The sequence below is a fragment of the Pteropus medius genome, unplaced genomic scaffold (assembly GCF_902729225.1).
Source record: "Pteropus medius unplaced genomic scaffold, Ma_sr-lr_union100, whole genome shotgun sequence".
Lineage (NCBI taxonomy): Eukaryota > Metazoa > Chordata > Mammalia > Chiroptera > Pteropodidae > Pteropus > Pteropus medius.
In genome coordinates this window covers 290,753-302,043 of record NW_024352004.1, presented here as the reverse complement: position 1 = coordinate 302,043, position 11,291 = coordinate 290,753, and the positions used below count along the sequence as shown (strand labels likewise).

Below are 11,291 nucleotides of genomic sequence, written 5' to 3'. Positions count from 1 at the left end.
GAACTAAAGCCCTTTTCCCTTTGCTGGTTCTAGGTTCCTGGAGCATGGTGAATACAAGGAAAATCTCTATGGGACTAGCCTGGATGCCATTCAGGCTGTGATGGCCAAAAACAAAGTTTGTTTGGTGGATGTGGAGCCGGACGTGAGTTCCTGGGCCAGATGGGCATTTCCTGTAAAGGGAATTTATAAAATAGGAGGGTGGGATTATATATTTTACCGAACATTTGACCTCAGGCTAAGGGATTTTTAGTCTAGAGAACTGGATATTAAAATTTTCTTGCAACTTCCTCTAAGAATCTAATGAAAGCTTTGCACCCCAAAATGTGCACTTCTATACACAAACACTGCATTAAAATTGTAGGGAGTTCATGGACCCTCTTGGTGGCCCAGAGACCCAGGATAGGAACCTCTACATGGAGTAAGTCATGCAGTAGACGGTGGCACCAACTGGCCAGTTGTGATGTGACAGAGAATTAGGTGTCAGTGCCCACGTGGAAAGCAGGCTCAGCCCTTGGCTCACCCCCTCCCTGAAACTAGTGGCTTGGGGGACCGCTGAAGGTGGTGATCAGGAGAGCAATTTGAAAGGGAAAAATGGAAGGAAACGTGACCCTGTGAGGTGCTTCAAAACATTTCCAGTTCTGCACACTCTGCCTGCTGTGTGCTCAGCAGGGGCTTAACAATCTTTTAACCTTGTCTTTGAGAAACACTTCTAAGCGTTGACTTCAATCTGGGGATTTTTTTTATTCCTCTGTAGAAACGGAGCTCTCATTTTATGATATAAGCCGTAGGCTTTATTTTATAGAAGTTTGCTTGAAACAGATTCCACAAAGTACATTATGTCTATAAAGGAAAGCTCTCACTAAGGTAGACATACTGGGAGCTGGTGGTCAAAATTAAAAGTCTAAATTTCAAAATTTTATTTGGAAAGTGATTTTGTTAATTTTTTTTTTGGCTGCAGATTGTACATATAACAGTTGAATACCAATGTTTCCTAATAGAGGCCCCTCGTTATAGATAAAATGCACTGATTAACAGGACAATTTGCATATGGAAAACCTAAAGTCTTTACAGTTGGTTTCAAGTGATTTTTTTTAGTTTATTTGCTTAGCAAACCTTTTCTTTTTTGACTCATAAAGAGGCCTGTGCAATAGCAAACATTTCATGTCAGTGTAGTCCAAATTGACGATGTGTGACTAAATACACACACATTGAATCCCGCTGGCTCATCCCTCAGGACTGGGCAGGTGGAGAAGGGCGTGAGAAGGTTAATTAGAGCTTGCAGAGTCAGAGCAAAGAGAGATGGCAACTCTTGGAGCCAGCTGAGGCTTTGGGACCTCCCTTGTCAACAAGTAGGCCTTCAGGGCCCAGCTGAGTCCAGTGTCAAAGTGGAGGGTGGGAAAATAAGCAGTTGGTCTGCCCAGTTGAAGTCCATTGTCATATGACCATATACAGGACCTTTGCCGTTGAGGTTATGTGATGAAGCACACCATTACTGAGCATTCAAAAAGTATGTTTCACAGTAAAATATTTCCAAAGTATAATATTCCTGAATTTACTTTCTCAGGCCCTGAGACAACTGAGGACCTCAGAGTTCAAACCCTATGTTATATTTGTAAAGCCTGCAATTCAGGAAAAAAGGAAGACGCCACCCATGTCCCCAGCTTGTGAGGACACAGCAGCTCCCCTTGTAAGTTCAAGGTTGATCATTTCTTTAACAAAGGCCGAACAGGGCCTCTTACAGCAACATGAGGGCACTTGTACTTTTGCATAGGGCCATCTCTTTCTGTTTTGCCTATTGGCCAGATTTAGATGATCAAGTGACCAGAAAGCTCGAGGTGGGGCAGTCAGAAGTGCCTCCCAGTTCAGACAGCGGTGGCTTTGCCCGGACTCCCCACCCACCTTCCGCTCCCTCACATATGTGTACCCTCCCAGAAAATAGGGACCAATACCTGTCAGGGACCAGATCTGAGTGTGACAAACCACACAAATCTCTTGAACTCCTAAGCCAAACCCAAGTAGTTTTTAATTGAAACCAAATTCAGGTCCGGTAAGCTAATCCAACCCAGCAACGGGCAGCACGTATAGAATCGTTCCCATGTGCCGTTCGGGTCTGTGACTCTCCTGCTAAAACTGCAGGTGATTGAACGTTCCACCTTTACAGGCCAGGAAAAGGGTTCAGGGGATTTGTGGCTCCAAGACAAATGTCACACATTTTACTCCATTAGAGATTTATTTACGTTCTTTCAAGATACAAATATTTATTAGGAAGATTAAGGTACTTAGTGGCAAAAATGTTCCTTCTATAATTTCTCAAATAGCTAAATGCTTCCAGGATGAACAGTGAGGGTCCTGGAGAAGGGGGAACTCCAGAAGCAGCAGACGGGTCTACAGGATGTGTGTATAAGGGGGTAAGGGAGGAAGGGTTGAAGATCCATGGGCAGCGCTGGGACACTGCAGAGTGCTTTTGAGTACGAGAGGAGCGCCCTGCAAGACACAATACAGAATTAGGAAGCTTCTCTCGATTTAATCTAGTTTTTTCCCTCCTGAGGGAAAGAAGTTAGCAGAAGAAATGATCTCAGCCTTCTCTTACGTCTCTGCCATCTTTGTAGCAGCATACAAAAACTGTTTCCTAGACCTTTAGAACATATCTTCTGAAACTGCAGATGTCCTCACTGAAGTAGGAATCAGGTTTTGATGGGTGACAGAGGGGAGAGAAGGGACTGTTTTGGAACGTGGGTCTCTTTGTGGGAGGACAGCTCAAAACATGGCAGCATCAAAACACTGAGCCCCTAGGAGCAGAGGAGAGATGGCAAGGACGGACTGGAGAGAGAGAGAAGGGGAGATTGGTGAATGCCAGTGACAAATTTTGTTGTGCAACTTCCAAAAACCAGTTATTTGGCTAATTGTCAGTCAACTACCTGCCTGAAATTCTATTTTTTAAAGGCATGAATGAATGAAATGAAAAGGCAAATGTACAGGTTGGGCAAAGGAGGGATCATAGACTCTTTATACTTTAGTGTTAGGTGTTAGGAAAGCAATCTGATTAGTCAGTTACCCTAAGGTAATGCGGAATTCGATAAGAGTCGTCCTAGCACTTTCCTGAATAACTTTGTCTCTTTTGCTGGTGTTTGGAAATGATTCTTTTCATTTCCTCATACCAGGAGGCTTCAGAGGGCACCAGAGTTACTTTTCTTTTTCATTTCCCCCTAGTTAATTCCAGAAATGCTCGCTTTGCTTTTATGTGGTTCTTATGTATGGTTCTTTCCTGTAATTATTTAACCGAATTATCATGCAACACAACATTGCCACTTCTTTGGAAATACCTTTGGACAGGAAGTGTGATATCGACACAGACATAGACACACAGGTATAGAATCAGCATCCGCCCCAAAGCACTTCCTTTCATGGCTTGCAGTGAACTGGTCCGCAGTAGATATTTTGTGAATGAATGACTGAACAATGTTTATGTCTACTGCCCATTAACTTTCTTGGAAGTCTGATAGAATATTGTCATGATACTCCGTTTTTATGTTCACAGTTCATTATTAATGGGCCATAGTCATTGCTTATCACTTGGAACATTGCTCAAGATGCAGGCTGTAGGTTTCTTATTTGGGGGGAGAACCGCTGTAGGTTTTCTATTTGGGGGGAGAACCATACACTTGCTCCATAACTGCCCCTTTGCAGGATGAGGAACAGCAAGAGATGGCCGCTTCCGCCGCCTTCATAGACCAGCATTACGGGCACCTGGTGGACGCTGTGCTGCTGAAGGAAGATCTCCATAGTGCACACGGCCAGCTCAGAATGCTCTTGGAGAAGCTGAACAAGGACACTCACTGGGTACCTATTAATTGGGTCAGGTAACTGTATCTTAGAATATCCAGGTTGGAGGGGACCTAGAAGACCACCCAGTCCAGCCATGTTACCATCCAAGAATTGCAAGTGTGGAGAGGGGCGGAATTTTCCATAAACTCCATCATCAAGAAGAGTATATGTGGGGAATTCCTGTTTGTTGGTTTTTGTCTGTTGATTTTCACTGAACCCCTTTGGAGCAGAAAACATGAGTCGAAAGGGGGCATATCACAAAATAACATGTGTCATTCATTAAAGTATCACAGGCAAGTTGACCCTGATTCTTTGTGCCAAAGTTAAGTAGCCGGTCTTTGGGGAACGGTGGTGGTGAATTCATACAGTACCGATTTGCAGGGAAGTAGGTTTTAGACAAATGGTGACACTTCATTTATTCAGCTTCATTGAGGTTGAGTTTTACCCAAGGGGATTTTTTTCACGTGACTGAAGTCCCTTTGTCTTCAAGCACCAAAGTGTTGATTTTAACCTCGCTGATGGCGAGTGCTTATTTGGCAGTGTACTTGAGTGTACACAAACTTCTTTGGAAGATTGAAGCATACTTTACTGTCACCATGAATTACTGTACTAGTTACTTTACTGTCACCATGAATTACTGTACTAGTCTATGATACACGATTGTTTTCAGGGACTCTTAAGGAAGGTAAGGCTGCTTGTCTCCTTTCTAAATACCCTCAGACTCCTACAACTGAGTCCTTGTTTTGTTTGGTTTGTTTCATTCTGTCATTTGTCCCTCTCATTACTGACAGCTGCCTTAGTTCTTGCCTGTCCCTACCTTTAGATTATAGGAGCTCCTGTCATGCTAGATCCTGAGAAACCAGATGATCTGCTCTCCCCACGCCCTGTCAAAACTATGTCTAAGCCACAATACATCAGTCCTGACTGTGAAAATCAAATTATATAGATTCTAAGTGTGGGCTTAATGGGTTGTTTCTGAGTAAAAGCGTCACACAGGATTTGTGAGCTACTATATATATGCATGTATATGTATATATATGTATATACGTACACATATATACATACACATATATATAAAATTTTATATTAGTTTCAGGTGTACAGCATAATTAAACATTTATAGAATTTACAAAGTGATCCCTTCGATTAGTCTAGTGCCCACCTGGCACTATACATAGTTATAACAATATTATGGACTATATTCTCTATTCTGTACTTTACATCCCCGTGACTACTGTGAGCTATATTAGCTGATCAGAGAATTTTATTTCTCTTTAATAGCCAATGTATATAAGTCTTTATTTTGTGCTGGGAGCTATGCTAAAACCTTTATGTATATTATTTTGACAAATACTCCAAGCCTGTGACATAAGATTTCTTATCATCCCCATTATATAATAAGAAAAACAAGGCTTAGAAAGTTTAAATGGCTTGTCCAGTTTGGTGACGGACAGAGGATTGCGGGGCTGGGAAAATGGAGTGAAGGGTTAAAGAAGTACAAATTAGTGGTTGATAGTTGGTCATGGGGATGGGGAGCACGGCATAGGGAATGCGGTTAGCATTAATATGATGGCTAGGTGGAGGGCCAGGGGAGGGAGAGAGCAATTGGGGGGATCGTTTTATGAACTATATAGATGTCGAACCAATGTACTATATATATGAAACTAATTTAAATAAATTAAAAAAATTAAAAATATAAATAAATAACATGTTCAAACTCTCACAGCTTTAAATAAATGGCAGAGCTATAGGATTTGAGCCCAAGTCTCCCTAATACCAGAGATGGTCATTAATCTCTACACTATACCGCCTCATTCTTTTGTGGTCCCATAATTGAGGCTCCTGTTAAGTAACTGACTTAGAAGTGAGGAATATGTTCACAGTTAAAATTTATAGTAATCGGCAGTATGGCTATAACTTCTAAGACTGAAAAGCGGCTGCCTACACATGTATATGTTCAAGCTCTTTCCCTCGAGAAGAAAAGGAGGCTAGGTTAAGGGTGAAGCGTTAGAGAGAAGATTTGCTGTCTATTTAGAAACTGCCATTTTGCCTTGTTACACAAGGACACCTTTGCAACTTTCTAGCTCACTGACCTGGTAGGTCCATCTAATAGGATCACATTCTTGAGGACTTTCTGGCAAAAGGGTGAAGACTTCTTTGTACTTTACAGAGTACTGGATTCTTACCAAGTAAAATTAGTCTTGAGCTGTTTCACATAGAATCAGGGTAGGATGAGCAGCTGCTCCTCGAAGTGTGAATGGCACATATAAAATTGTGTGTATTATATAGGATCTAGAGTCAGCTCTCAGGAAAAAACATAAATCCAAATTACCCGTGAAAAATCTCCACCTTGGTGGAGGTCCTAACCATCTCTTTGCAAGTCCCATCTGGGTAGTTTTTCCTCTGCTGTAGGAATACAAGGTTTGAGCACCGGATGACTTTTTTTGTATTTCATACTACACAACAGACATTTTCTGCTTCTTAATATTTTTTTCACAATCGTCAGATGAAATGGTAATTCTCTTTGCATACATTATGAAGCAAGACATTGAAATATGATGCCTGCTTTATTTCCCATCAAAGTAGTTTCCCCACCCCTAAGACAAGCTGTGTCTACAGCCGTTTGTCTGCTCCCAAATCTGTGAGAATAGAATGGAGAGGGCCCTGGAGACAGAAGTCATTTGTAAAGTGTTTCTGCTGTTTGTAAAAAGCAGAAAAGTGTTGTGGAAAACAAAAATGCATCTGTTTACAAAAAAATTGGTGAAGCGTGTGTAAATGCAATTCCAACTCCCATTCCAGCTATTAAACACACGTTCTGAGCTCCTAGGCAGAAATTTCACAGAAGGCCTTGGGCCTTCAACCTCATGTAAGCTAGCTCTCTGTGCCTACAACCAGACAGCATGTGAGCTCTAGGAGACTGTTCTAGGTGAGGGATGTGAAATAGGTGGGGTGCGTGTGCTGCAATTATCCATTGCTTCACTCGTGGCAGACATTACTAATCAATCATCATTCTGCTGAATCTAGGCACTGCTTTTGGACCTTTCAGGACACAGAATCCACTATCAATTGAGCAGAGTTAGCAAGTAAATTCATCCTGTTTGCCATCCTCATTGCAGCACCCACTCCACTCCCTGCAGGTGATGGGTTTAAGAAAGTCACAAACATCATCCTTCAGATGCAGTGCTCAGCTACGTTAAACATTAGCCGATCACACTTGTTACATTGTATTTTCGAATACATGTTTTAAGACATGTGGCCCATCAAAATTTGTACCCACATATCAGTGTCACATCATTTATACCACCAATCACAGGATCATGCATCCAAAAAATGATAGCGCTTGGCAATTTATTTAATAACTACAGACCAACAAATACACAAAGCCCATTTTTTAATCATACAGTTCAGACCCAATAGGCAGCATTTCTCTATCTGGTGGAATTAATACAGATCAATTTCTCATTCTACCATGTCCTGCTCTTTACAGTTTGGAACCATTGCTTCCTTTAAAAGTCAGGCTTGTTTCAGAACAAGATGGTATAGAATCACTTTTCCCCCCTCCTCTTCTTTAACTATAACTAAATACCTTGGAAATTTATTTCAAAGACAATGCTAAAAGGACTCTCTGAATGCTGGAAAAAAGATGATGGCCTGACTAGGGACCTCAGGGCTTGAGGAACAACAATGTGGTGCGTTTTCTGGGTTTTCATCTCCCGTCTACCCCAGACTGGACTCTGGAGAGGCCTGTAACCCAGAACCACCAACAAGCACAGACAGGAAGGACAAAACAAAAAACAAAAAAAAAACGGAGAGGAGAGAAGAGAAAAAGGAAAAGAAAGAAAGAAAATCTCGTCTTCTCTGTCAAGGGACAGGGAAGGAGCCCAGTAGAGACCTCGTGGAGCGCCTCCAACTCTACTTCCACACTAGGGCACCAGCAGGTGGCCCACTTCTTTCACAGCAGCAGCAAGGAAGTCCCGTGTTGTCCTGTCCTTCACACAATAGCATAAGGAGACCCTCCCCAAAGGTGGCTCAGGGACACCATGCAGCCCGGAGAAGCACCTTTCAATATGACAGAAGACACCAGCGGATTGAGAGCGAACCCTAGCAACATCCCCAAAACAAAGCAGATCAGACTAGTATCGCAAAGGCTCAGAAAACTGCACTGTCATTGGTAATAACCTATAAAAGAAGCAAGAATTTATGCACTACACCTAAAACGAACCTTTACTTGCTAAAATAAATGTAAATAAGATTAAGAGGTCCCTAACATAACAACCCAAGTTCCCAGGATACAATAGAAAGTCATTCATCATACCCCAAGCCAGGAAAACCCAATCTCAATAAGAAAAAGACAATCCATTGATATCAATACTGGCATAATTCAGATACTGGAATTTATCTGGCAAGGATTTTAAAGCAGTTGTAATAAAAATGCTAAAACGACCAGTTAGAAATTTTCTTGGAAAAATGAAAATAAAAAATATTAGCAAGAACATAGAAGTTATAAAAACCAAATGAAAATTAAAGAAATGAAAATATAGCGAAAAATAAAAAACCTGTATGACCTCAATAATAGAATGGAAATGCCAGAAGCTCAAATCAGGGTACTTGAGGATAGATCAAGAAAATTTACTCAATCTGAACAACAGACTGAAAATTTACTCAATCTGAACAACAGACTGAAAAAAAAGGGACAATAACAAAAGAGCTAACATTTGTATCATCAGAGTCCCAGGAGAGGGTAAAATATGAGACTGAAAAAATATCCAAAGAAATAATGGCTGAAAACCCCCCATAGGATAACCTCAAAGAAATTCATATCAAGACACATCATAATCTGAAAACGAAAGGCTATGAAAAAAACCCTTAAAAATGGAGAAACAACTAAGAAAGAACACTAATTCAAGTTCTATTTTAGTATTGCTTATAGAGTAAACTATGAAGGCCAGAAAAGGTGACACATTTGTCAAGTGCTGAAAGCAAAGAAATGTAGACTTTTAATCCTATATGTGATGAAATTATCCTTCGAGAATGAAGTGGAAATAAAGACATTCTCAGAGGAAGGGAAACTAACAAATTCTATTGGTTTCCCTCAGCCTCAAAAAATGGCTAAAGGAAGTGCTTCAAACAGAAAGAAAATAGAAGGCTGAGACCTTCAGAAATGGAAAAAAACAACAACCAGAATAGGTAAGAATAGGAGTAAACATAATAGATGATTCTCCACTTCTTGAGTTTCTTGACTCATATTTTTCTGGTTGAAGCAAAAGTTACACCACCATCTGATGTGATGCTTAATGTGTATAAAGGAAATATATTAAATAATTGTATTTTGAAAGTGAGGAGGATAAAGGGACCAATTAAAAAAGACAGAGACTGGCAGAGTGGATTAAAAAAAAACCCCACATGACCCAACTATATGTTGTCTACAAGTGTACATATGTAAGCAGAAAGTAAGGATACAAAGTGACATATTATGTAACAAATTTTAAAAAGCAGTAATGGCTATATTGTTATATACAGTTGACTTCAGAGAAAGAAAACTCCTAGAGACAAAGAGGGACATTATATAATAGTAAAAGGATCACTCCACCAAGACATAGCAATCTTAAATGCACCAAAACCAAGACATGCACCAAACACCAGAGCTTTAAAATACATGAAATAAAAACCAATAAGCACTGAAAAGAGAAATAGACAAATTCATGATTAAAACTGAGGATTTCAACACCCTACTCTCAGCAATTGATAGAACTAGAAGAGAAAAAAATGAATATCCTCAACCAATAGGATTATAGAACACTCCTCCCAACGACAGCAAAATACATGTTCATTTCAAATGCCCCTAAAATAGTCGCCTAGATAGATGACATTAACACATTTAAAAGGATTGAAATTATAGGATATGTTCTATATTCTATAAACAGAATATTTAAAGGACGACTACCAGGTTTCTCACTTGGCTGTCTGGAAGAATGGTGGTTCCTCAAACTGAGATGAACTGGAACCAGTTTAATAATGAATTTATATTTGGACATATTGATATTTTTCTTTCAACTTTTTATATTGAGATAATTCTAGATTTACATGTATATCGGTAATACGGAAATCCCACGTGCCACTTATCCAGTTCCCCCGGTGGTAGCACATGCAAAAGCTATAGCACAATATCACAACCAGGATACTGACACTGATAAAGTCATAATAGAGAATAGTTTAATCATTGATAAATTGGATGTCATGAAAATTAAAATACTTTGCTCTGTGAAAGAACCCATTAAGATGACAAAAAGACAAATTACAGACTGGGAGAAAATATTTTGCAAATCACATTCAAAAGAGGGCTTGTATCTAGAATATAATAAGAACTTTCAAAATTCAATATTTCAAAAAAGAACAATCCAGTCAGAACATAGATAAAAGATGCATAGACACTTTACCAAAGAGGAAGAACAGATGGCAAATAAGCATATGAAAGATGTTCTACTTCATTAATCATTAGAGAAATGCAAGTTAAAACCAAGTGAGATGTCACTATGCACATATTAGAATGACTAAAATTTTTAAAATGGTGATAAATTCAAATACCGGTGAGGATGTGGGAAAAACTCATCCATTGCTGGTAGGAATGTAAAATGGTACAGCCACTCTGGAAAATAGTTTTGTAGTTCCTTTTAAAATGGACTTACCATACAATCCAGCAATTACATTCTTAGGCATTTATCCCAGAGAAATCAAACTTATTTTCATGCAGAAACTTGTGCACAAATGTTCATAACAGCTTTATTCATAATGGTCAAAAAACTAAAATCTACCCAAATATCCTTCAATGGGTAAATGGTTAAACAAATTGTGGTACATCCATACTACGGAATGCTACTCAGAGATAAAAAGGAATGAACTATTGGTACGCAAAACTTGGATGAACCTCAGGAAATTATATGGGGTGAATAAAAGCCAATCTCAAAAGACTGGATATATACTGCATGATCCCATTTATGTAACACTCCTGAAATAACATAATGATAGAGAGGGAAAATAGCTTAGTGATTGTCAAGGGTTCGGGATGGGAAGAAGTGCGTGGCTGTGGCTAAAAGGGGTTACAATAGAGTCTTTTGATAATGGCACAGCTAACTATCTTGAACATGTAGTCACTCAAAGCTACACATGATAAAATTGCATAGAGCTATACATGCAAATGTGTAACTGGTGAAATGTATATATGCTCTATGGATTGTATCAGTGTAAACTTGGTTTGATATTGTATTATAGTTACGCAACATGCTAACATTGGAGGAAGCTGGAGGAAGGGAGCAGGAGGCCCCCCCATACATTTATTTGCAATTTCCAGTGAATCTGATTATTTTAAAACAAAAAAGTTATTTATCGGTAATGGGAAAATTTAAAATCTACCGTCTTTTAAAATAAAAAAGTTTAAAAAGTCAGGCTCAAAACCACCATGACCAGTC

At 39.6% G+C, this 11,291-nt stretch overlaps 1 protein-coding gene across 1 annotated transcript; it reads left to right on the top strand.

The window, feature by feature from the left end:
* The first annotated feature begins 26 nt into the window (after positions 1 to 26).
* On the top strand, positions 27 to 4,133 carry LOC120589197 (MAGUK p55 subfamily member 3-like). The gene is made up of 3 exons (XM_039846628.1): positions 27 to 142; positions 1,565 to 1,687; positions 3,688 to 4,133. The coding sequence occupies exons 1-3, from the start codon at positions 101 to 103 to the stop codon at positions 3,862 to 3,864; spliced, it is 342 nt and encodes a 113-aa protein (XP_039702562.1). The 5' UTR covers positions 27 to 100; the 3' UTR covers positions 3,865 to 4,133.
* The last annotated feature ends 7,158 nt before the right edge of the window (positions 4,134 to 11,291 follow it).

Coding starts and splice junctions, on each gene's coding strand:
- LOC120589197 (XM_039846628.1), top strand. CDS start 101: ATGGCCAAAAACAAAGTTTGTTTGGTGGATGTGGAGCCGGAC. Junction 143..1,564: donor TGGTGGATGTGGAGCCGGAC/GTGAGTTCCTGG, acceptor TTACTTTCTCAG/GCCCTGAGACAACTGAGGAC. Junction 1,688..3,687: donor AGGACACAGCAGCTCCCCTT/GTAAGTTCAAGG, acceptor GCCCCTTTGCAG/GATGAGGAACAGCAAGAGAT.